A 25050-nucleotide genomic window follows, 5' to 3' on the forward strand; every position below is an offset into this window, starting at 1 on the left:
TCAAACAACCCCAATCCCATAGCTCCGTGTCGTCGGCCGCATTGTCGTCAAAAGCTCGGCGCATCATCCTTCCATATATCTCGCCCCGTCCCCCCCCCCCCTCATGTCCTACTTTTCCACGACCGGCACTGAGCTCACATCAGTATTGCCTTCCTCCTCCCACTCCTCCTCCCACATCTTGATTACTGAGCAAGATTGTCATTCCTCGAAATCCTTGTGACATAAATACATTACCAGTCAGGATACTCTGATCGGTGATCTGGAGTGTAAATAGAAGACTTGTCCGAAGTCAAGCGAAGGTGTTTGCCACGAACGCAGCTTCGACGTCTCAGGTTTGATCGCAGGCAGACACTGAAGTCTTGATGATTCCAATGTCGTATCAAACACAAGCTGAATGCCTCACGTCGAAGCAATTCATTTGATTCAAAAGGTCTGTTGATCAGCGTCACTGCTGGCTGGCAACTGATACTCCTTGTGTCCAGCCGTCTCCGCCAAGACGTGCTAACCAACGCCTGTGTCGCTCGTGAAACACCTCATCCATGATGGTATACACGATACCTGCGGACACAACGGAGCCGAGAATAGGAGGGTGAAGACGGTCCTTATGACTGGGCAGATGGGTTATGCTAGGTCATCGAACGTGAAGAACTCCGCGTGAAAGGCATCAAGGTTGTTTTAGCGAGCCTGTCTGCAGCGATGACGATGGTCGAGCGGATAGGACAAACTTGGAGCGGCCGATGATGAGCTAGATAGTTGAAGCACGTAGAGTGCTGGAATAGTACGAACGGCCGCGTCTAATTCATCTCGTGTCATCATCATCGAGGATGAAGTCTGTGGATGTAGTGGCGAGGGCATAAATTGGCCAGGGAGTAGCCCCTAGAGTTTCATTTATCGCCATTTACTGATCGGGACAGTGGCTGCTTGCCATCATGTTCCTCGGCAACCACCGGCTCAGTCCGCTTGCCAAGTGGCAGGCCCGTGCCGTAACGCTCACCAAAAGAAGAGTGAGGCACAGGCCGTGTATCCGGTTTCTTCGCGGAATCTGAAGCGCTCGTTCTGGCTTGCTCATGTCGTTCTCTTTCGTGAATGACGATTTGCGTGAAGTCTTGTGACATCTGCTGGAAGGATTCATCGCTGAAATGGCCGCCAGCTTGCTTGACTCTATCTCCTTCGCCTTCGTTCTTCCCATGAAGTGGCTTGTCATTCATTGATACCATATATTGAATGATGTCATTCCCTTTCGCGTGGTTTTCGATATTGCTGATATGCGACTCGAGGACTTCGTCGACATTAGTGCAAAACTCCAAGCAATTTCGTAGTGTCCTCGCCTCTGTCTGCAGTCGCTTTGACGCCGCCTCGTCCTCGGTTGACAACGGAGACCTTGGGTTTGTTGTCATGCTCTTGTTAAGTCTTAGTCGATTTTTCTCAAGCTGTTCCAGTGTGAAACGCATGTGATGCAAGCAGCCTGCTAATCCCTCACCGAAAAGTGCTTCGGATGATGGGAGAGGATCTGGCATTGCGGAACGGCTTCCTTGATCGCCAAAGAAGTCGATGTGAATCCTTTGGATAGCTTCCGAAAGATCACCACAGAACTGGATGCCTTTCTCTGTGCTACGTAGTTCCGCCTCAATGCGATGTCGTACAGGCCCTTCAGTATCTGTGCCGTATTCTGCTCGCCGTGAAAGAGAGTCGAGCTTCGTCTGCACTCCTTGCAAATGAGCCTGCAAGTCGATGGTTGCAGTCGTAATAATATCTCGGCAAGCGAGGACAGCTTCTTTGGTGGCCACGGAGGTGTGACTGTGGGTCGATGTCAGCTACCGCTACAACTACAAGGCGAGAGAGATATGTACTCACAGCGTCGCAAACGCCAAGGCAACCGTTACTGTGGTCTTGTAGCCGATTAGTTGCTGGCGGAATCCGTCAATGCCGTCGCCGCTGCTGCATTTGAGCTTGGCCCAGTCACGGAAACTGGTTCTTTCTTCGGTTGACCTTGAGCAGTACTTTTGGAGCTCGGCGTCAACATCATCACAAGATCGTTTACATTGCTTGAGGGCGAGTTCAAGAGCCGTGAGGTCTACTTCGAGACCGAGATCGCTGTTCTGAGAAAGGTCGTGTAGGACAGTGTTGAGTGCCGATAACTCGTCGAGGAGTTCACGTACTTGGCGGGGATGGGAGGGAAATTCTTGGATGGTTTTGCAGAGTCGTTTGCTAGACTTGAGGGCAAATGTGGCAAGGGTGAGGACGCCCGAAATCACTCCAACGACCTCTGCCATGTCGCTGGGCAGTTTGTTATCGATTGCCGGTCACACGCCGGTTGAGACGTCTGGCGCAATCGAGATTACTGAGTGTTCCGCCCGGATGGAGGGGGCAAAGGAGACTGCTGTGTCACCAGCCAGTGCGCAGGGCCCAGGTAATTAACGCCCAGCGAGTGCGGGGTAGCGCATCCCAACGGCCCCTGATAACAAAGGCCCGTGTTATCGAGGAGACTTGATTCGTCAACGTTCATCAGTCGGGCCTTCATGAATAAGCTCGCCATGATGGAGTAACTCCGCCATCATAAGCTCCTCGTAGATCCTCCCGAGCATCATCACATACCATTCTACCTGTTGTCCCCGAGGTATGACATTCGCAACAATACGTTGTAGGAGTGCGCCCAGCGATAGAGAGACGCGACCCGCGTGCTGCCAGGCATTGCGGCCTGAAGAGGAAGTCAATTGTCCTTCAGCCTACAAGGCTGACAGGTGCATGATATGCATGTACACACATAGTGGCGCAGCTTGCATTCACTGTCACGGAGTAGTGGCTGCAGCGGGCAAGCATAGCCCACAAGGCCGTCCCCCGCAGATGCTGTCGGGCACCTGCGCAGGGCGGCAGGCCAGGCACGCTGGGCAGACATCTGTTGGTTGTGCCGATGCAACCGTCATGGTAGGAAAAGCCAGCAACTTCTGCCTTTGCTGCCTCTGCCCCACGACTGGACTAAAAGCCAGTCCTTATCACCCCGTGCCAATATTCCGAGCTAGCTTTTGCCCACGCAGGCCTCTCGACCACAATTCCACAAGCTCCGATTTGAATAATTGCCATGTCAGAACTGTACTCCGGTCTGCAATTGGAGCCGTCACGGGCCGAGATCCGGTTGCTCAGGCTCAAAGCCGTTGCAGTACCTGGGTCCATCGGCGCGCATGATACGACACCAGAACCTCTGAAAGAAAGTCCGCTACTGCTCGAGTGCTCGATGGAAGTCTTTAAGCTCGACAGTTATCCTAGCTTTGCGGCTCTTTCATATGTCTGGGGTGATCCTAACGATACGACTCCCACGATGATCAACGACATCAAGGTTTCCATAACACGCAACCTGCGCACTGCGCTGGGAATGTTCTTCAATACTACACCGGATGTATACGTCTGGGCGGACGCCGTCTGCATCAATCAAGCTGATAACGCCGAGAAAAGATCCCAGATTGCATTGATGAGCCGCATCTATCACCAGGCCGGGGTTGTGGTCTGCCACCTAGGTGGAGTTCTCAGCGAGGAGTTAAGACTCTACCTTGCTGTGAACTTTGAGCTCCAGCAACGCGAGCAAAGCAAGGAAGTCTTCTGGGCTCGATTACGAAACAACTTCAAAGCACAGGGTTTATCAGACGAGATGCAAGTGTCCGTGTCCACAGCCATTCTCGTTGGTCAGCGCGAATTCCACGAGCTGCCTTACTTTCAAAGGATGTGGACGTTCCAAGAAGCTCTGATACCAGGCCGCCGGGCCATGTTCTACATCGGTGATGATCTCTTGGAGTTTTATGATCCGCGCAACTATCAATTAATCAGCCGGCCGGACTATATTGAGGAAGCATCGGTCAAGCTCATCAACACCCCGAGATCCCAGATGACGCGTGTGCAGCACGACACTTATGCATTGCTGGACGTTTCGGGTCTTCCGAAGTTCAATCAAATCTACTTCCACGATATGCTACGACTTTCGCAGCTGGAGACCAAGCGACACCTGAGTACGGGCTACTGTTCACCAACCTTCGAGATGCATAAGCTCCTCGCGATTAGCCATGAGAGGCTCTGCGGTGAGCCGCGTGACAAGATCTTTGCCGTTCTCGCCCTACTGCCAGATTTCCCCGATGATTTCACCAGTGCAGCAGCAGCGCACGCAGCAAGGAAGCGATACCTTGACATTGACTATGACAAATCTATAGAGCTGGTCGTACGCGACGCCCTGTTTTACGTGCATCATTTCGAGAAGCCCACAGCTCTCGGGCTGCTGTGTGTAGGGTATCTTCCTTATGGAGTTTCTATTCACCGTCAACGACAGAATGAACGCCATCGCCACATGGACGGCCCGGAGACGAGAGTAGTCGAGAATGGCGGCTGCGCGACCTGGGTGCCCGACATGACGCGGCCGACGAACAAGAACCGCATTAATGCCTGGAAATGGATGGAAATATCGCAAATGTCCCATGGGATTCACTGGCTGGCTGCAGATGACAGCAGGGGTGTCGGGGACCGGCTGCGGTTCACTATCAGGGTGATCGGTCGTGTCACCCAGACTCTCACATTTCCTACCACGACAGACGCCATCATTGATACAGTCGCTTCCATCCTGGGTGACGCTTGTCTGCTGCTAGAAGACTCGCCCCTGTATCGTACCCATCATGCTTTATCCAAAGAATACGGGCTTCCAATGCTCGTGACACCCCCATATACGTCTCAGTACCGACAGGAGATCCGCAACTTCGTCTGGAACATCAAGGTACCCCAGACTACGCAGAACGAGCGGCGAGAGCCCATGGACAGCGTCCACGACCGGCTTTCAGCAGCCTTGTTTTCCTAGTTCAAGGATGAGAGAGTGCCAGAGATCCACGAAGGGATCCCGTGGTGCTTCAGTCTGCCTTACGTGCTGCGGTCACTACCAACGGATCAGGAGAGCTGGAGCGACATCCACAGGGCCCAGGCACACGGGATCGAGCAGCAGAGCAAACACTTTTTGAGTCAAGCGCTGTTTCTTCTTGACTCGGGGAACTTTGGCGTGTGTAGTGATGCTGTACAAGTTGGGGATGAGGCCGTGTACGCCGACTCTTTCCGGAGCCCAATGATGCTCAGACCAGATTCCCAGCTTCCCCATGAGGATGGGCACCCATCCAATGCGGACCCAAAGCCAAGATGGAGCTCAGACGTGGATGACATGGAGCAACAAACCCATCAGACGGTGGATTACCCATTCGTGGATGGTCTCGGTCAGGGTGGTGATGGTGCGGATACTCCGTTTCTCAAGTTCATCAAGGAGAAAGAAGAGCGGACTATCGTTCTTGGATAGGAGAAGACGAATTCGCCGCAACAATAGTACAAATTAGCGACAGAGAAATATTGCATGGGTCAAGCCGAAGCGAAAACAAAAACCTCCAGGCTTTATTTTGGGAACGATGCTGACTGCCTTGTAGAGCCGCGCCAAATTTTCCAGGCGATTCCGCTTTGCATGAGCCATGATAATCAGAAGCAAACTCTGAAGCTCAGCTCTGTGGATCGACAGATTTCAGCTCGGGGCAGATCGCCGCGTGACATCAAATTCAGAAAAGATTGTTCGTAAATGTTCAAGATCAGGATAGCCACACCGGCATATCCATCACGAATCGTACAAGAGTTTCATGGCAGCATCATTCCACAATCAGAAGCTCTCCGACTCAAAGAATAACGAACATAGCTGCCAAAGGACCTCAAGCGCTTAACTCGGCAATAGCCGAATCCTGGCGCACGCCCAACGGCGGCTACACGTTCAGGGCAGTCTGGGTCCGTGCAATCTATATTGCCGCATCCACTGTTTGGCCATGCTCGCCAAATTGGCTACTGGCCATGCTCTGTAGACATCCTGGCGCTTATCGTTTCTGTAGCCAGGGTTGCCCCAAGCAGGCCATAGAATTTATCAACTGCCATACAGAAGCCGGTGATAGGAGCCACAGTTGTGCCTTCAGCTGCTAGCGTCTGGGCTCCTGCTTTTGGACGAATGCGACGGACAACACTGGTAGCATGGGTTTAGAAGCATTTCAATGAAGACCCCACCTAAACGACTTCATTTTCCCTGTCTATACTGTACCGCAAACACAAATGACCATTGCAATTGAACGTTCCCACTACGCGAAAGACAAGCGAACAACCAATAACCCGGACTCGAGGACTGCGCATCGCCCCCTTCGTCATCAAAAGCCCAGCTCTTCCTTCTTGCCCCGTAAATCACAGCCGCGCCCCTTTTCCCCTTCTACACTTCCACGACAGTCACAGAGCTCGTGTCAATAATCCCGCCAGCGTCACTACTGCCTTCCTCCTCACCCCAACCCTGCTCTCCCATCCCTATCTTGATCATCCCGCAGCTGGCCAGCCCGCCGAGGACCAAGAAGAGACACGCGACGAGCTGCATGCCAAACACGAGCACGAGCGACAGGGCCCCGGCGCCAAAGAACGCAGTGAGCACAGGTACGGATTTATTGCCGCCGCCGTCTTGCGGGTCGATTACGGCGATCATGCCGTACATGAGCCGGACGAAGAGGAACGGCACGGCGGCGAGGGCGCTCAGGGTAAGGAGTCGTAGCTTGAGGAGGGTCTGATTTTGTTCGTCGTCGTTGCCCTCGTGGGCGTCAAGGGACGCCTTGTCGGCGGTGTTGTTGTCGTCGTTGGTGGTGGTGTTTTCGGTGTTGACCGAAGCCATCGAGGAGGTAGCCCTGGGAGTTGTGTTGCCGGTGCTAGTACTGGTGGTGCCGGTAGTGCTGGAGACCGTCGAGGTGCGGTACATGAGAAAGCCGCTCTCGGCGCCCACGGTGAAAAGTTCGAGCATCAGGACGGCGTGGGTGCAGAGCATGAGGACATGGGTCGTCGCGTCGGACATGTACCTGTTGTCGTGGTCGTTGCTGCTCGGGTACGTGGACGCGAGGAGGGCGCCGCCGACCGTGCTGAAGACGGCCCCGACGTAGTGGAGGGTGTGACATGCCCATGTGGCCTTGCGTTCGTCTTCGGAGGCTGGGAGGTATTCTGACCTGTGATTGCGATGACTCGTCAGTGCTGTGTTGCTTGTAGGAAGGGGGGGAATGCGGTGACGCTTGATGTGCGAAGTCTTTGGGGAGAAAGTGAATCGTGCTGGTGATGGATATGGGATATAAGTCGACACATCCCTCGGCGGGAAGCGGGATGACTGATGTGGGAAGGTTGAAGCATCCAAGCACTTCGCCATAACTACGTTGGACATCAGGGAGAAATGAATACTTACACTTCAAGGTTGATTCCAGAGATGGCAGCCATCAGCCCGCAAATACCCACGGCATTGACAAACGCCGTAAGAGTGGACGTCTCAGCGCTGCCGTCCTTGATCTGCAGGCCGGCCGCGACCATGCGCAGCGCGCAGAACATGAGGAGGGAGCCCCATGCGCTTAACCCACGTGTGCCGTGGCGGATGGCGATGTAGGTGCACACCCCAGAGAGCACGGCGTAGATGGCCAGCTCCACAATGGCGATGGTCAATGTCGGCGAGGCCATTTTCGATGTTGGACGCAGATGGGGGGTGCTTATGACAGGTATTGGTGATGACCTGGTTGGTCTGAGGATAGAGGTTGTGTGACGGATGATCTAATGTTATGTGCGGTGGGAAGCAACGATATGTGTGTGGGGAGAGAAGGCCAGAAAGCACACAACAGCGGAGGAGCAGTTCACCGAGGTGGATTTTATGCTCTCTAGAACATTACTCTCGCAGTCTTACATCTCCGTTGCATTTTTTACTCGGTGTCACGCAGCAGAGATGGGTTGTGTTAACCTCAACCATGTCGGATGCTGGACTGGACCAGCCCACGCATACCGTACAGCTGGAAAGCGGATTGAGCGACACTACCAACCAAACCTCGATGGTGGCATTTGTCTCTTGGGCTTTCTTGTGCAAGCCACATGGAGCACTCATCCGAACGCGTGGGACTCACATGCTGTCATAATATGGCGTCGCGCAAGAGAGAGCGTCCTCGCGCAGCCTTGAGCTGCTGCGTGCAGTTGAAATCGAACAAGAAATACTGCTCTTCAGAAACAGCACATTCCCCGACACAGGGACTTTCTAGCTTGACTACCGTTACGACGCAATAGTAGACCCCAACGCCAGGGCGATCACCCTAACCCCGGCTGTCAAGCCTGGGAGACTCGCTATAGATTGCCTCGAACCAAGCACGCCGAGGAAGTCCCTTCCCAGTGATACAAAGTAAAGCAACGAAACCTCTTACAGATTTGACTCCTTGCCCCCGCCTAGTGGCGAGCCCGGTTCGAGATCCTTCTTCATCTCCTCTACAACCTTCTGATGGAAATCGCGGACAATCTGGTTATCCGGACCAGGGTCATCCCAACACATCCTGACGCTGCCGCCCTCTTCCGGCTCGACCGGCTTGACCTTGAATATTAACTCGGGGGGAGAAGGGGATGCCTTCCAGCCTTGCGGCAGTGGGGTTTCGTGCGTCTCAAGGTGCTTCGTCTGGATACTCTCCCCGTCCACGATCTCCTCGCGTTCGACCACCACCTCTTTCGCGAGGTAAGGGAGGATTGGCTTGGTAGGCAGCATGTCATGGTCACGCGCAATGATGCTAGCGACCCAGTCGTACAGCGTCACGCTCTCGAGGGCCTTGGACTGGTTGGTGAACTCCTCGACGGCCGTCCTGATGTCCTCGTGCCCTGCAAAGGCCCTGTCCAGATCCTCCTTGCTGATCCTCCACTCTTTTGCCTTGACACATTCGGTCGGCACGAGCAAGGTGGGTATATTCTTCTGCTTGACCTTGTCGAGGAACTGCCATGCTGACCAAAGGTCGACAGCGACGTTGAACTGGTTGGAGAGAATGTTTTCCCTGCCACTTATGAAGCAGGCCATGGCCGTCACGCTCGTCATGGGAAGGTCCTCCTGGAGCCACTTCAAGGCTTCAGTAAAAGGCCCACCGATCATGACTGGCCAGTCCCGTTGCTGCAAGCTCTCTGACCTTTGCTTCTGCTCTGCTATCAAGTCGTCAAATGGCGATAGGATGGTGTTGATGCCGTCACGCTTGCACTTCTCCTCTTCCGCGTTGTTATAGCGTTCGCAGAATTGCCGGAGCCTCCTCCTGCGCTCATCTGCGTTGTCCACCTGCAGTATCCGTTCATGTTCGGCCAGCTCCTCTATGGCTGTGATCTCTGCCTTTTTCTCCTCTGTCACTTTCTCCTCTGTCACTTTCTCCTCGCTGGGCTCCTTCTTGGGTTTTGTATAGCCATATGTGTAGTCGGGCACGTGGGAAGCATGCCTCATGCCTGGCGCGATCTTCTCCATGGATGCCTCGTCCCAGTAGAGGCGGTAGCGCGAGGAAGGGATTCCCCTGCTGCGTAGAAAGCTGGCAATTCGGTAGGCGGACGTTTTCATGTAGAGCCTCGTGTCCTCCTTGAGCCCATTTTTGTCGTTTCCCTCGCCGATCTCGAAGATCCGGTCTGGCGTGGTAAAGTAAGGCAGCACGTCTTCGTCCTCTATTTCGTTGACCCATTCGGGCGGTGTCGTGTAGGCCGTCATCTTGCGCCTGACCATGGTGGCGATGTCGAGCTTGCCATCTGGCAGTTTAGGAATGATTTTGAACAGGGCTCTCTCGACGGGGCCGGACCGTCCCTGGGCATCATCGGGACCTGGATAAAGCTTGACGGCAAAGTCGACAGGGCGGGGCGCCAGAACGATGTTGGCGCGGCGGTCGGGATAGCCCTTGATGATGGACAGGCAACAGAGGACGTTGTCCACATCAGGGACGTCGACAAATACGAGGATCTCACGCTCCAACTCCGAATCCTGCGCAGCTTCTGCTTGGTGCTCTGGGACCTTGCTAGTGGACGGTGACTGTGGTTGGGGCTCCATTGTGGGAGCATTCGACGGCGTGAAGGCGGATTTGACTCTCTGGAGGCAGGAGGTGAGGACTGTGCTGTCGATTCTCATGGTGAATGTCTTCTTTGCTATAAAATTCAAGTGGCTGTCACTGTGGTGCTTGGTGTGATGATCACTGTCCGACTGCCACGCTTCACTTGTGTATAAGTACTGGATGGGTCTTTAGTCACGTGTGATGATGATGGTGGTGGTTGCCGGCTCAGGTGCCTGGGTCGTTTGCGATGAGCTGGGGTGACTGGCACTGAGTGTTGTTGGTTGCTGATGGTGTTTGCTGTTGGCGGCACGGATGGTGTTTGTGATATGAGGTTGTTTGTCTCTGCCTGGGGGGTAGTGCTCTGGACGAGCAGGGTAGAGCAGACGGGGGCGCTGTCATTCCGACCGGGCGGGTGACTGCGTTTTCAGGATGCGCTGGTCTCGGGAGTGTCTTGACTTGTCTTGACGCTCAGAGACCTCGTGAGACGGCAGCGGCGGCTGACAGGCAGGCAGGCCACGTGATGACGGAGAGGGGCAGGCGCGGCGCTTGGGGCCGGGGAGGGCGCTCTTATATTTAGCTGGCGCTGGCGCTGGGAGGCGGGCGCAGTGGACGGATGAGTCGACACCGGCAGCGCGGTTCAGGCAGCGGCCAGGGGGGTGGCGATGGAAATGCTGGCGGGGGAGGATGACTCTAGCGGATTGTGCTGATGATGATGCTGGTCGTGGAATGTGGAGAGGGAATGTGTGGTGGTGGGCGGGTGGGTGGAGGGCTGAGGGCGGGCAGGGCAGCCTGGTCCCTCGAGTGCCTTGCGATTGAGGCACCCACGGCCTCTGCCTGCCTGTCGTTGCTTCCTCCAGGGCTCCAGAGCTCCAGGGCTCCAGGGCTGCCTTCCAAGGCGGACTGCACTTGCCTTGGCAAACGAGGGGCTATCGATACTGCTCTGGTGACTACTAGCAAAGTACTGTGGTACACAGATAAGCACTCAGCCTCCACGTGATTAGATGTACCCTAGGACTTTGCCGCTGCTCAGCCACACACCCTGGCCACCTGGCCACCCACGAGGGCTCCTCCCTCATAGGCTGACGCCACATGCGCCAACCACAACCCACGAGAACTCCATCACGAATCACCAACTGCCCATTCCAGGTTACCGTCTGGGTATTCTTCCCTGTCCAGGCACATGGATGCAACCACTCACTCCCCCCAGACATGCGCATTGAGGGCCCCCATTGTACACTTGTTCCAGACGCCTTCCAAGGTTGCTTCCACCGTTTCAGGCTGTCCTCGCGCACATTGTTCCAGAAGCGGACCCTCTTTCTCCATCTCACCACCTCACAGTCCCAGTTCCGGTCCCCCCTGGCTGTACTTTGACGACCCTAATGCACCATGTCCTAAGGTACCTCACGCATTTTTTACATGTCTTTTTTTATATATTCCTTTTTTTGAGTTTAATAACCCAACAAAAATGAAAGTTTTCATCTCTGAGTTTTTATAGGCCGTTTCACAATTTTCGTTGACTGCCAAGCGGGTAACCTGCAGTATCAATGGGCATCGATGCCTCAGCCCATCTACTGTGGGCCTTTCCCTGGCGCCCACGGACAGTCGAGTTGATCATGCTCCATGAGAGGGACCCCCCAGCGTGGCACCACGGCCCAGGACACCTCCTACAACCAGGCACGCTGCGCCACGTTGATGTAATCATTCGTCCGAGTGTTCTCGGATCAAAACCGAATGGCCTAAGCTAAGCTGGGACACACAGTACCTCAGATTTAGGCGGCGGGCGACCTGCTGCACAGCCGCTAGGTAGGCCTGTAACGATGTCGTCACGGAACACCAATCTCCATCAGGGGCTGGCTGATTCCTGCACGAAAGGTGAGCTCCAGAACCGCGAGGTTGCACCGGGGCTCTCAGCATGGCGGGGAAACCACAGACGGCCATGTCAGAACGTGGCTGCCCAGAAAGCCGGCTTTCGGTCCGTTACGAGACTGCCTTCGCTAGGCGAACCGGACCTCCGGACTCAATGAAACAGCGTAACAGTGCAAAGCCTGCTCGCAGATTGTTGCAGATTCGTGGTCATTGGGGGAACAGTCTGGCGAATCACCCGGCTCTCATAGCCCGCAGCATCAAACAGGCCCGTGACAAGCGTGACCCAGACACCCGGGACGAAAAAGGAGAAGTTGATGAAAAAAACAGCCTTGGCGGTGAGCCCATGATGGAGAAGTTGCACTTTTCTCAGGATTGGCGCGCGCTAGGAGGCCAGGCAGTGTTTAGGACTAGGATGGAAAGGAGAGCTTGGGCTCCACCCTCGGGCATTTCTCCGAGCGTCTACGGTGATAGAGTATGATTGAGAACGACCAAACAAGGGCACTCCATGAGCGCCCTCTGAATCACGCTATGCCAAGCCTCGTGAATGGTTCATCCGGGACTTGGAGGGGTCGCCACTTGTGCTGATCAGGCGGTGGAGGCTGTGTGCAAATGTTACTATGCCTCACATCATATTCTGTCACCATAAGCCTTCCGTCAGCCTTGCTGTTGGCTGGGCCTTGGTAGATTACAAGACTCACAAGCTAAAATCAATGTCCGAGTCATGACTTTGCTTCGTGTTGAGACTCCTGTGGCGGCCGACAGCCTCGGATCATTTGATCATTAATCAAACTCCTGCATTTTCTATGTAGATCAAATGGTCGAGCCTGGAATTATGCAGTCAGACGGCTTTGCCTCGTTCTTGACCATGCCTCGTTTCACGAGAAAATGTCAGGTGGACATGTGCACTATGGCGACAGCGCAGGGAATAGAACGAGCAGAAGGAGAAGCGAAAATTTTGATGCTTGTTGGCTTGCTTGCTGGCACAAAAGCACGCCATACTGCCTGGCAAGGACTGGACTACGTGGAGCAGGGAACTTTGCACGATTGACGTGGTTCGCCCAAGTTCTGTCGCGACGCTTAGCTGCCTATGTGGGAGCAGGTTCGCACTTAGCCCGGTCATAACTTGGCAGAGTAATGCTCATGATTCCTGGTCTTTTCACCCACGCACCTGACAGACAGAAGACGTACAGTTGCGGCTTCAGTGCTTCTCAGCGTCATGCATAAAAGGCAAGACCATGGGCCTGGGTTTCTTCTCTACGTCCCTGTATGCCGATTAACAGGGATAGCATATCATGATGTCGCCTTCAAAAATTCGTGATTTATCTCGAGGGATGACCAAAAGCAAAGACACAGAAAGCGTGGCCACAAAAGTCGAGGTGGCTTGTACAATCTGGGGACAAATTCTGGCCGAAAAAGTCTCCCCGGGAAGCTATGGAACAGCTTGGTCAGCAACGCGTGAACCCTGTCAACGCCAGGCAGCACTGCACCAATGAATTCTGCGTGTCGAGTGAATCAAGGCTTGATGAGGCAGAGCTCTGAAACCCAACCTCATTGGCCCGAGCTGCTCTCTCGAAAGGTCCTTCATACACCTGGCTGCCACGGAAGAGAGAACCACAATCCAAGCGCGATGAAACGAGAAGGTTTGCACGGCCAAGATAGGGATCTGCAGGCTGGTCCTATCACTGGTTCATACATTATACCCTGGAGAATTCTTAGGCGAACCGGAACTTTCAGGTCTCCTGTACCATATCCCTCTGTGGACAGTCACTGACCAACCTGATGGGCACGTTCGGTAGTCCTTGCTGAGAACAACTGGGAAGGACCCCAGTTTCGGAGCTCGGAAAACTCGTCCATCGGTTGAGTAGGATAATCTGGAGGTCACAGCTTCATGTTAAGCGCTGCGATGTCCAGTAAATACCGCCCCTTCCGTAAAGTAGTAAAGTGACAACCTGCCCCTGGAGTGTCGGATTATTAAGGGCAGGAGAATTGACTTTGGCGGGACTGGTGGGTCATTCCAGCGATTCTGCATCTAGAAGCGCATTTGGAACACCAGCAGTACATTAGGGGGGCATGTCAGGCCAGGAAACTATTCTTTTGCTTGCAAGATGCTGATTGGCACGGTTTTCGATATGTCACATGTTCTACCTCTTGTACCATGGTGACACTCAGCCAAGCGCCGTTCGCCTTACCAGTGTCATGTTGCAGTGATTGTCCCGACTGTGCCGAGATCCCGGAGGTTCCGCATATGGTATCTCCGGCGCACAAGCAAGCCTCCAGCCTGTCTAGAAACGTGAAGCTGGAGCGCCTGGGAGCATTATGAAGTTGCGAAACCTAACATGTATTTGAAGACAGGCAAGGCAAGGTCCCATTCCCACTGTGACCTGCCGTAGACAGGCCAGGTTCGCGACGCGATGCCTGCAGCGGATCAAAAAGCGGGCCGGCCCAGCCCGTTCAGGATTGGCATCCTTGTATAACACTTGCTGCCCGTAGCTTGAGTGATCCGTTTTACCAAGAGCCTTACGAGTAACTCTGGGTCATTCGGCGCAACCTGTCATCGATATCCGGGTACAAGAAGCTGCGAGTCCCGGTTCTTTAATGACTACAAGCGGCCAGCAGTAGAACCACACTTTCCAGTCTTCATCAACCGACCACCCACAAACGTTGCTCTGACCACATTCGTCGTCTTAGTCACCAGAACTCATCATGCTTTCCACCAAAGCTTTTATCGTCCTAGCGTTGACCCTTGCGGCCGCCCCCTTTACGTTCGCGGCGCCCGCTGTCGTGCTCTCAGGCTCCAACACCGACTTGGGTGCCCGAGATCGCGTTGATTCGGACGGCTACGGCATACACAGCCGTGACGAAGTAGTCTCTGACCAGGGTTATGGTATTCACAGCGCCGAAGATGTTGTCCAGCGGCGGGGCTTCGGCATACACAGCGCCGGTGCAGCAGTCTTTGGCCAGGGTTATGGCATGGTCTCTGTCGATGATAAACGCAGCAGCAGATAAGATGCCAAGTGTCAAGGCTGCTGCATTCTCAGGCTACCTGGCAAGGGAGTGCGTTTCGACCGGTGGAAATCTCATCGAAATGTCGGCTTCTGACTGGGAGACTTCATTCGGTGACCCCTCCGGCCGGTCCAAGCCTCTGGCTGGGAGACCCTTTCGTTGTCGTACAAGGGCTTATGCGATTCCAATCAGCTAGTGGGTGAAGAGGGCGAGTCACGAACCAGTGAAGCACCGTACTTTAGGAACGAAAATTAATGCAGCCAGACGGACTTTCTCGTCTTTCTACCTCTTGACCAGTTTGTACGCGACCCAGGCTGGTCGTGGCTATATTACAGCGCCTATCCAGGGCACTTTCCTGCATAGATGCAATATCGAACTTGGTAGATGAAAAAAGGCCAAAGGTGGGTGCCTAGAGGCGTACCGCGGTTTCAATCCTGCTTTAATAGCTCTCATACAAGAAGAAATTCTGAAACACTTCCACAAAGGCAGTCGAAAAGCACCAGTTTCTCCATCTTCACGCCGATATACTGCCAAGTCTCTTGAATGTCTCAGATTGAACAGCCCTGTTGTCATTCTAGAAGCGATGCCACGTTTCTGAACACTATAGTCATACCTGCTGCTCACACTTGGACGCTAAGGTATGATCTGTGGCACGGCATTGCTTTCACTTCCTCTGCTCCTCGCGAAGTCTCTCCAGTCTTTGCTTCTCGTGACTGAACAACTGTGGCCATTTGTCAAACATGTCAAGTGTCAGGCGCAGATCCCACTTTACGGCATAATCTACTGCCGTCAGACCATCGGCATCTTTCAAACTCAGATCCACATCATCGCCCCATTCAATGAGCATAGCTTCCATGAAACTGAGGTAGTCCTTTCTCGCAGCATGTAAGGTGAGTGTTGATCCAATACTAGAACGCTCATTGATGTCGAAGCGAGGGGCAGCGGAACGTAAGGCTTTGAAAACTCGGCTGAAATCAGCATTCCATGCCGCATTACGACGGGAGGGATAGTACGCTCCATAGTTGCTGCAGAAGGAATACATAATGGTGATCGGCTTCTGTCGCTCAGTTGTGAAATCAAGCCTGGGGCATGACAAAAAAGCTACTATGGCTTCGATTCGTTGCCTGGGTTCGTGTAAAGCAGCTGAGAGTGGTCGAAACCCCATGCAATCTGCTTGTTCAATATTGACAACCGGATGATCCAGAAGCAGCTGGACCTTGCTCCCTTGCCCGCTCCGGGCAGCATACCATAGTGGCGTGCGCCTTTTTTGATCTGGCAGGTCGACCTTTTGTGAGTGGGTAGCGGCTAAGAGTAATCTCAAGCTTTCAATGTCGCCACGTTCCGCACAGTGTGACAGCGGAGTCCGGCCACAATTGTCGGCAGTATTGGCATCGACTCCCGGCAAGGAAAGCAGCTTGCGTATGACAGGTTCGTTTCCCTCCGTTGTGGCCGCCCACGCCAGTGGTGTTCTCCCGTAATTGTCAGCCAGATCCGGACGGATTGGAGGAATGAAGCGCGCCAAAAGATTGAGAGACAACAGGCGGTCCTGGGTGTAGGAATAAGGGATTTCCGCCACAGCGTAAGAGAAGGCAGTGCGGCCTTCATTGTCCGTCGCATTGAGATTGCATTTTTCATATCTTAGAACAAGATCGACCCCTTCCGTTGTTTTCTTGTACCATATATTGGAAGAGAAACACTTTATGAGCCAAGTTCTCCCTTTCTTGTCCGGTGAGTTGACATCGAGGATGTCATTGTTAAGGAATACTCGCAGAACATGTGGTTCAGCCTTCTCGACTGAGCAATTCCAAGCAGACTGAACGAGTGCTTTCTTTTGTCCTTCGCTGAAGCTTTCTCGATGCATAGCGTTAAGTAAAAACGATAAGCACTCTTCTTGTCCATCCCGCGTTGCTGCGTCAAGCGCTGCGTTGTATGCGTTGAGTTCTAGACCTAGCGAACTTCCGAATTGCAGCAGGAGCTGTAAATTGTCTTGACAGGTGTCCTTTGCTGCAGCTTCAACGATGTCGACGAACTTCGTTCTTTCATTCGACACGTGGGAGGGGATATAACGTTCGAGCAGAAACTGGATCCAGTCTGCAGCACCTGGGTGCGGCGCGAATGCTTCTAGGCAGTGTCCGACGTTATGTACGTGCAGCCTATGATGCTGAGTCAATGCCTTCATGACTGCCTTCTCTTGCAGCGTGACGAACCAAGAGCGGGCCGTCAGAAGTGTCTGAAGTGCCAGCTCCGATACAGGTGCGTGGCACACCAACAATTTGGCCGTCTGGACGTGTTCGTATTGCATTGCCGTGTAGATAGCCCGTTCAAGTACCATTGCCGGAATCTGAACCTTCTCAAGGAGAGTTTGAGTCGTGGAGCCGTGGTCATGTCGCGCACTTAGTAGAAGCGGATGATGGTCATGCCACTCGAACAAGCTCTCCTCGTTGAGTCGGTACGACGACTCACCACTGCAGGAGTAGCCACCATCGACTAGCTTCATCAACAGCTCGTCCAGGCCCCAGCGAGCTGCAAGAGAAACAGCCCCAGGCTTTCGCAACCTAAAACTTTCGGGGAAGTAGCCCAATGAGTACGTGCCAATGCCTTGCTCGTGATCGAAGTGCTCGCGAGACTTCTCGTCTTGATCCCAATACACAGAGAGGGCTCTCTCATTGGCCAAAAACTCCATTGCGGCCTCTTGCAAGGATGCAGTGGCGCGGGAGTAATGGACCGCCCAGTAGTCCCTGGCATAAGGTAGGAGAGGCCATTGGCAAGTCATGAGAAGGGGCCGGTTGGCTGGTGTGACGTACCCAGATCCCCAGTCGCGTGGCGACTTCGGCTTTGAGCTGCGCAGCCACTCTTCATGCATTGCCACAACAGTATCATGAAGTTGTGGAGTAAGCAGGTATGTCAGGCAAGAAAGCGCAGCGGTTTCGTTCGAAAGCGGGGCAAAGATCTCGGGTTTGACCCTTTCCAGGTATTCTTGTGCCGTGTAGTGAACAAGCCGAACAACATTTGTTTTCGAATCCACCGTCACAAGACCGAGACAGACGGCAAGCATGATCTTGAAGCTGGGGACGTTCTTTTTCGGATCCTTCACGAGGTTAGGCCGAATAGCGACTGCATTCTGCAGCTCGATGGGTGTGAGTGCGCGCTGGCTACGAATAACCCAACCAATGACCGACTGCGCTAGCTCTTTTCTTCTGAGACTTTGAGCGCTGATGCGATGAAGAGTAGCCTCATATGTCTTTCCGATCGCATCTTCTCCCGTTGGCATCCCGTCAAGGATTGCCTCTACGTCATCCAGGGTGAACGCGTCCACGAGGGAGCGCACGTGGAATGCAGCTAGGAGAAACCTGAACTTGACGTCAGCCAGGGCTCAATGCCTCTACACTAAACTCGAGGAGCCGAAAAGCATATAACTCACATCCCATCCGCAGCTTCGAGAATCCGATCGACGATTCGTTCCTTTAAGCTTTGCGACATGTCGTCGTCGTAGTCATCTTCAGGAAGGCAGTCGAGATCATTGACTCGCGTCTTGAGAAACAATCGAAGGTCTTGTTCGGCGGAGTATATATGGAAGGTGGACTCTGGATTGAACGAAGCGGGAAGCTCAGTGTCGGGACGAGCTGTCATGAGCACGTGCAGCGCATGGCCCGTTGCCGCCGTCTTCTGGAGTTCCATGATACTGTTGAGAAGGCTCTTACGACTATCCATGCCTCCTTCATTCGAAATCTCGTCTAATGCGTCCAAGACAATAAAGGAGCGAGATGCATTTTGTACAAGGTTGCCTAGAAGGGCAGATATTGCGTCTGCACTTGGTTCGCTTCTCTCGTGGGCTTTCCAGAAGTCTTGGATCCTCTTGTCGAGCCTTTTTCTCTTGTAGACGAACTGCCAAAGGATGGAAAGTAGTATGCGTGTAAGACCTTGTTGGCCCTGAGACTTGTAATTGAAATAGATAACGCTGACGTTTGTGTCCGCCTGTGGAAACCTCACGCTGAGGTAGTTCGCGACGACCGAAGCGATAATAGTCTTGCCAGCACCTGGTATGCCAGGGCAATACATTGTCTTGGCTGTGCCAGTACACCAGGACTGAAAAGGCTCCGACTCGAGAAACCATGTTCCAGTTCCGGCCTGGGCTCTGTTGAAATGATCGCCCTGGATCTTGTCGAAGCGGATGACACGCTTCTCGACCCAGTCCAGAATGCTCCTTCGTGTCGCTTCCTCCTCGGCGCTTGCATGTGACTCGATCAATGCTGTCGTGTCCTCTTTGATTGATGTTGTCCCCTCTTTGATTGCTGTCGTGTCGTGCTTGACTGCTGCCGTGTCCTCTTTGATGCCGTCAAGAGCCTTGCCATGGGAAGCTGTCTGCACCCTGTAACTCATGGGTTAGCAATAGAGCACGAAACTTCCGTAATTATGCTGCAGCACGTACCACGATTCGCTCGAGATACAGAGCTCGATGGTGCCCTTGAGCCGGTCCACTCTCTGAAAAGCCTTTTCGAGGTCGGCCTTGTCGCTCTTCCATGTAGCTATTTTCCTGAGTCCCCGAAAGTTGTGTATATCGCTATACTCTTCCAGCTTCGAACGAATCTCCTCCAGGCATGTCCGGTACTGGCCCAGGATGTTGTCCGACTGTATGAGCGAGTTGAAGGCCTCAAGATGGACCCCATCAGGTCCGGGAGCATCTTGTCTGATGCGGTTAATGCAGTCCTTGAGCCTGAAGAGCACGATACACGATGACTGTGCCTCGAGAAGAAACTTGCCGACCTCGGTAGACGCGTCCTTGAACTCTCGAAGCAGGTTAATGACCTTCTGGCTTGCGTCGAGGAGTGTGATGATGTTGACCGTCAAGCTTAGTGGATCCATCGTGTCGTTGTGACTTGAGTGTGGCCTAGCGCCCGTGGAAGGCCGCCGGGGGAGAGTTTGCTGCCTTCATTCCTCGCAGACGGGTTTGGATATCGCGCGGGGTTGGTCGCGTGCGCGGGGTCAGCCTGACCGCAGCACGGGTAGGGATCCCGACAGACCCCTGCTTCCGCAGGCTGACAACAGGGAAGTATTGGTTGTAAAGTCGCGGCCATGTTCTGGTGGTCTCAGTCCGTTGGGTCAACAAGGTTGGAGGACGAGCCAGAATGGGATATCTCGAAGGCAATTGATAGGGGGGCATGACGAATTGATACGCGGGCATGACCCTTAGGGGGGCATGACTTTTTGTAACACTTGATTGGGCCAAATTTTCTAGATCCATAAATACTTCCGAGCAAAGGCGGTGAAGCCAGCCCTCTTAACAAGCCCAGATTTCGTGACCGCAAATGCACCCGACCAACACTAACCCTTTAGAACAGGCGTCAAAGAGAAGTATTGCTTTCGGTACTGTTAAGGAGAAGGTACTGATCCGGAATAGGCACGCGATGGGAAGTTCTCTGTATTCCAAAAGGTCGCTGTCGTACAAGACTATTACTTTACCGTCGCTCGATTGGCGAGCGCCAGGCGAGCGACAGGTAAGAGACGGGCGCTCGCTGACTCAGCGAGTGCTTCCTCATTGAGTGGGTGCGGCCCCCCTCACAGGTACAGGGTATTCAAGGGCTGTTTCATTAACAAAAGCTGTCTACGTCTCCCCTTACTACTATGGAAGGAAGAATCTCCTCTTCGCCATCAGCCAGCTCCCATTGATTCCTCCGTCTCCGAATGCTGGGCTGCGTCCTCCGCCCGCTGGCACGAACTCCTGTGGTTCTTCCCGTCCCTAGAAGGGTCGACTGGCTGCGTAACTGGCGCTGATTCGAGACATCAGCTTGGCCACTGGCCTGTCGGCTCGCCCCAAGTTCCATTCTGGCCTGAGTCGACTTGTTCAAGCTGCCCTGTGGACGACCTCGCCTACGGCTCGGGGGCCCCTGGCCGACCGGTTGACCAATCGGCTGACTACTAGTCTCGATGGCTAGCCCTGATGGAACGGCCTGCTTGGCGTTCTTAGGTCTGCCACGGAGAGCAGTGGCGATCTTAGGGTCGAGGACTCGTCGGTATGGATCTCGAGAGGATGCTTCTCGTAGGTGCCACCGAGGATGGACGTCCCATTTCGTGAAAGGCGTGCCATTATTCAGCTTTGAGTAGATCCTGTGGCAGCAGGGAATTCCAAGCTCGATCGATAACGAGCAGTCCTCGCCGCAATCCCCGAGGGATTCAGGGAACGGATTCTTCCCGGTCGGCATTGCTTTCCTTGCAAGCCGATATTGTTTGTTGATCAGTCCAAGGCCCTTGGAAGAGAGCGCCGTCCGGAGTTCGCCGAGATACTCCGAGCTAGGCCCAATGTACTCTCGCGCGGTAAGTACCTCGTCCGCTGCGCAAGCGTCGTTGAAATCTCGCTCCTGGTCCCTCATCATGTCCTGCATAGCCTCCATGAGCCGATAGAGATGGCTCATACCATTCAGGAGATAGCTCTTGATGTTGTTGTTGCTTGCTTCTGTACCAGAGGTGACGCGGACGCCGAAGTTGCGATACTTGCGAATGAAACAGCGCGCCCACTGCGCCCGTACAGGCATATAAGTTCCATGGAGATACCGCAGGATAGCTCGCTGGTCATCAAACTCATTGCAGAGATTTCTCCACGCCTTCTCATGAGCCTCCTCAGTCTCCGCAAACATGACGAGCTTCCACATCATGAGGACCCCTCGATAGCTATGAGGGATGACCGCCGCCGTCGGGGCGTGGACCAACTGTCGGTCTTTGGGGCTCAGCTCAGCCTGTGCCTGTGGAGCAGAGTCTTCTCCGTCGCTGCTGTCGGAACTGCTGCTGCTGTGGCCCTTGGCCCACTTCTGCTTTGACTTGAGCAAGACGTTAGAATTGATATGGTGGATGCACAGCTGCTGCTGTGCATCAGGGAACTGATCATTCAGGGCTGCCTTCATCTGATCGTCGAAGTCGGTAATGATAACGTCCGGTTGGCGAATAGAGTGTTGCTCTGAGAGCTGTCGAATACTCTCGGAGAGGAACTGAAACCCCTCCCGTCTCTCGTTGTCAATCAGGCCGAAAGCAGCATTGAAGACAGAGCTAAGGCAGGTCTGTCCTATTGCCTGAAATAATGGAAGCTTGAAGCGATTGGTGTTGTATGTGTTGTCGAAGCTGATCACCTCGGGAAACCGCTTCCACATCTGGAGGCAGTAGGGAAAAGTCCAGACAAGGCCAACGAGACGGTTTGGCTCATCGTCCGCCCACTTCACGAGATAGGGAATCTCCATCTCGTCAAACAGCTTGATTAACGCGGCGGTGGGAGTATAGCCATTCAGCTTGTCTCGGTTGATGAGAGCTCGGGCGTTGTAGATGTGAGTCGTCGGTGGGAAGGGTGCGCAGACGGCCTAATGCTACGTCCATGATTGTGTTGATTGTGTTCGGGGTTTGGGTGTTGTCTTAGGAGCCACTTGCCCTCTTCTAGAGCTTCAGCAATGACCATCCACTTGCATCCACACTTCCGAGACTTGCGTAGCCGAAGCCCTGTACCTCTACTCGGCCGTGGTTCTCCGTATCGGTCACATTGGAAAGAGTACCTCATCCTCCGACCATTGTAGGAATAGGCATGTCGTCGGACGATGCCAAAGCCATTCTCTTTCGCAAAGGTGTTTACCACGTCGAACAAAGCTTCGGCTGACGGCTTTGGGTCGCCTGGGATCGGCGGAATCGGGATCGGGTCTGGGTCGGGGGACGAAGACATCCGAGGAGAAGATCGCATCTCTTGAGGTGATGAAGCTTGGGCGGACGGCTCTCGGGGCGGTGAGTAGGGAGGAGGCGATTCAATCGCATCTGAGCTGAGTGGTGAGTAGCCCCATCTCTCGCGCCATTGACGTACTCGTTCGTATGACCGAGCGAGCTCGAGCGTAAGCCTCCGCTCCGTCCCAATCACTTTTCGTACTAGCTTCAGGGCAGATTGAAACTCGGCCCGTGTGGGTGACGATTGCTGCTGTTGTGCTGATTGAAGTGGCAAGGAAGACAGTGGGTCGGTTTCTGGTCCTGGGACAGGAATCCTCACTCGTAAGGACTGCCTTCCACCGGACGGGAAATCGTTTGAGAGGTGCACCTCGTGATCGAAACGGAGCTCCCATGGTGGCTCGTGAAGTCCACGCCATCCGTGCGGCTGTGGAGCTGTCGTGAAGGTTTCTGGGTAAGATGCAAAGAGATTTCCGAGTACATCTTCGTCGCCGACTCCGTAGTATTGGCCGATACTTGTTGCTATGCTGCTCGTTGAGGATGGCCGATTCGCAAGTATCGGCGGGCTGAACTTGCCCTGTCGGCTCTGCCGCTGTCGTTTTCGTGGCCGTACTTGATCTTGAGCGTGGGGACTAGAACTACGGGTTCGTCGTCTCGAGTTGGAAGGAGACTCGGATTGGAACATGACGAAGTTCCCAATTATCGAAGGTTGACCATGGTGGATTTGCTTGCTGTTGGTGGGCTTGATCTGATCGCGTCGCGTCGTGTCAGCTCCGAGATTAGGGGAGATAGCCTTGAGGTACTTAACAGGCTACGGCAGAATTCTGCCAACACTAACAAAAAAGAAATTGACGAATCAGAGGCCCGAAAAGTCATGCCCCCCTAAGGGTCATGCCCGCGTATCAATTCGTCATGCCCCCCTATCAATTGCCATCTCGAATATGGTACATAGATGACACCTTACTTTGCCCTCCAAGCGCACTTTTAGTGCACCTTGGAAACCAGAACCCGCGAGATCGTTAACTGTGGGAAGGACGGCACCATCCGCCTTAAACCAATCAGCCGCAAAGTTCATCCAAGGCCTTCCAGATAGTGTCCTTCTTGACCGCACATCCGCCGCCCTCAGTTGAGGTGCAACCGCCTTCCAGGGCTCGAGCTACACTCTCTATTTTCTCTTCCGACGTTGCATAACGCATGAGCAGCGTGTAGGCCTTGCCACATTCGACGCCACCACCGTCATCCTCTGTCTCTCTCGGAGCTGTACCGCCAGACGTTGGGGCGACAGCGATCTGGGTGAGATCTGCCATTGGATTCTCAGCCAGGCGCGATACAAGTTTACAGGGACCAAGTTGTTTCGCTTTGCAGGAAGCATACGCCGTGGGTGCTGACGTGCAAGTTGGTGGACCTCCTCCACGTGATTCAGAATGCGAGCATGCTGAAGAGCTGGAGTGGGAAGAAGAGCCCATGGCATTGACAGGCGGTAAAGTGGTCGTTGTTTTTGGCGCAACGTCGGCCAGATCACTCGATTGTTCTCCATGGTCGTTTAGGGGTTCACCATGATTGGGACAAGGGAGTGCTGTCCTGTTCGCGGTGTCTGGATCTTCTCTGGAATGCGATACTGACATTGAAGCTGCAAACATCTGGGCTTTCCGCATAACCCGCAGGCAGGGCTCGCTGCTTGAGCCATGAGGATCATATCCGGGCTTCTCCTCTTTAGCCCATAGCTCAACCTCGGAGCTGTCGAAGCCGGTAAGGAGGAGAAGCTCCCTCAAGCGTTCGTTCTCCGCGATGACCTTGCGTGCTGCCAACTGCACTTCTATAGTCGCAGATATTCCCTGCTCGCGGGCCTCTGTGATCTTGCGCTCGAGATCGGAGACGTATTCTTTCTGCCGGGCCCGGTAACGGCGCTTGTTCAGCGTTAATCGCGACGTCTTCGCGTTGTCGCTCTGCTCAGCGCCGTGTATGTCAGCAAAGATTCCACGTTCCTGGTTGATCCTCAGCGAAGAGGGCATGGGCGGGGAACAGGGGGGGGGGTGCATGGAAGTACTGACTTTTGACTTGCTCGCGACTATCATATCGTTAACCATGTTTCTGCGAGGAAGAATGCCTCGGCACGGAGCACGCATAGCAAGCGAATCCTGTAGGTAAGGATCAATTCGTCATCGGGAAAAGATGTCGCGCTAAGCGAGTCCGAGATGTCTTGTGGATGTTGCTGGGATGATGAAAAGCGTGGCAGCGTTATGTCAGAGGATTTCAAGCAGGTTGGGGGAACAGGTACATTGGACGGGAAGGGTAGTCAGCCCCTGACGGTAAGGATACACTATATGGGCATGCCTGCCTTATCCCCAATTCCTCCCTTCCTACCCCGCTTGGGAGTGATGGCCAGAAAGAACCTGTAGCCAATAAGCACGCAGCTGTCTGTCCACCATGGCGTGACTAGACTCAAAACATCAGCAGCCACCTGTGGACAGACAGAGGGGGTTTCATTGGCTCGCGTGTTAGTCTCACACATTTTGAGCAAGCCACCAGGAGCTAGCTCGTAAGGTCTAATTAACAATATCATGAGGCGCTCGGTTTCTGCCGTCTGTTGCTGGAATAAGCTCCGACTAGCGCTGGA

The 25050-nt window shown here is 53.9% G+C and overlaps 8 protein-coding genes across 8 annotated transcripts; 2 read left to right on the plus strand and 6 right to left on the minus strand.

Annotated features, from left to right (window-relative positions):
• Positions 1-884: 884 nt before the first annotated feature.
• B0I36DRAFT_353245 (uncharacterized protein) lies at positions 885-2273 on the minus strand (the record flags this gene model as incomplete). The annotated part of the gene is made up of 2 exons (XM_046157190.1): positions 885-1797; positions 1855-2273. 2 exons carry the CDS (start codon positions 2271-2273, stop codon positions 885-887), a joined length of 1332 nt encoding a protein of 443 aa, XP_046008628.1.
• Positions 2274-3079: 806 nt separating this feature from the next.
• B0I36DRAFT_417103 (heterokaryon incompatibility protein-domain-containing protein) lies at positions 3080-4831 on the plus strand (the record flags this gene model as incomplete). Its single annotated transcript, XM_046162100.1, has 1 exon — positions 3080-4831. One exon carries the CDS (start codon positions 3080-3082, stop codon positions 4829-4831), a length of 1752 nt encoding a protein of 583 aa, XP_046008629.1.
• Positions 4832-6250: 1419 nt separating this feature from the next.
• B0I36DRAFT_366977 (uncharacterized protein) lies at positions 6251-7518 on the minus strand (the record flags this gene model as incomplete). Its single annotated transcript, XM_046159389.1, has 2 exons — positions 6251-7022; positions 7253-7518. The coding sequence occupies 2 exons, from the start codon at positions 7516-7518 to the stop codon at positions 6251-6253; spliced, it is 1038 nt and encodes a 345-aa protein (XP_046008630.1).
• Positions 7519-8025: 507 nt separating this feature from the next.
• On the minus strand, positions 8026-10426 carry B0I36DRAFT_332501 (uncharacterized protein). Its single transcript, XM_046155124.1, has one exon. The coding sequence runs from the start codon at positions 9950-9952 to the stop codon at positions 8240-8242; it is 1713 nt and encodes a 570-aa protein (XP_046008631.1). The 5' UTR covers positions 9953-10426; the 3' UTR covers positions 8026-8239.
• A 4018-nt stretch (positions 10427-14444) lies between these two features.
• Positions 14445-14747, plus strand: B0I36DRAFT_366979 (uncharacterized protein; the record flags this gene model as incomplete). Its single annotated transcript, XM_046159390.1, has 1 exon — positions 14445-14747. One exon carries the CDS (start codon positions 14445-14447, stop codon positions 14745-14747), a length of 303 nt encoding a protein of 100 aa, XP_046008632.1.
• Positions 14748-15291: 544 nt separating this feature from the next.
• On the minus strand, positions 15292-15888 carry B0I36DRAFT_332504 (uncharacterized protein). Its single transcript, XM_046155125.1, has one exon. It carries the CDS (start codon positions 15784-15786, stop codon positions 15409-15411), a length of 378 nt encoding a protein of 125 aa, XP_046008633.1. The 5' UTR covers positions 15787-15888; the 3' UTR covers positions 15292-15408.
• Positions 15889-18161: 2273 nt separating this feature from the next.
• B0I36DRAFT_250575 (uncharacterized protein) lies at positions 18162-19124 on the minus strand (the record flags this gene model as incomplete). The annotated part of the gene is made up of 1 exon (XM_046150554.1): positions 18162-19124. One exon carries the CDS (start codon positions 19122-19124, stop codon positions 18162-18164), a length of 963 nt encoding a protein of 320 aa, XP_046008634.1.
• Positions 19125-23289: 4165 nt separating this feature from the next.
• B0I36DRAFT_165976 (uncharacterized protein) lies at positions 23290-24817 on the minus strand. Its single transcript, XM_046148727.1, has 2 exons — positions 24485-24817; positions 23290-24379 (listed from the first exon to the last, which is right to left on the minus strand). Exons 1-2 carry the CDS (start codon positions 24557-24559, stop codon positions 23492-23494), a joined length of 963 nt encoding a protein of 320 aa, XP_046008635.1. The 5' UTR covers positions 24560-24817; the 3' UTR covers positions 23290-23491.
• Positions 24818-25050: the final 233 nt, after the last annotated feature.

The sequence above is a fragment of the Microdochium trichocladiopsis genome (assembly GCF_020744255.1).
Source record: "Microdochium trichocladiopsis strain MPI-CAGE-CH-0230 chromosome Unknown B0I36scaffold_9, whole genome shotgun sequence".
NCBI classification, from domain to species: domain Eukaryota; kingdom Fungi; phylum Ascomycota; class Sordariomycetes; order Xylariales; family Microdochiaceae; genus Microdochium; species Microdochium trichocladiopsis.

Coding starts and splice junctions, on each gene's coding strand:
- B0I36DRAFT_332501 (XM_046155124.1), bottom strand. CDS start 9,952: ATGAGAATCGACAGCACAGTCCTCACCTCCTGCCTCCAGAGAGTCAAA.
- B0I36DRAFT_165976 (XM_046148727.1), bottom strand. CDS start 24,559: ATGCGTGCTCCGTGCCGAGGCATTCTTCCTCGCAGAAACATGGTTAAC. Junction 24,380..24,484: donor TAGTCGCGAGCAAGTCAAAA/GTCAGTACTTCC, acceptor GGCGCTGAGCAG/AGCGACAACGCGAAGACGTC.
- B0I36DRAFT_332504 (XM_046155125.1), bottom strand. CDS start 15,786: ATGTATTCCTTCTGCAGCAACTATGGAGCGTACTATCCCTCCCGTCGT.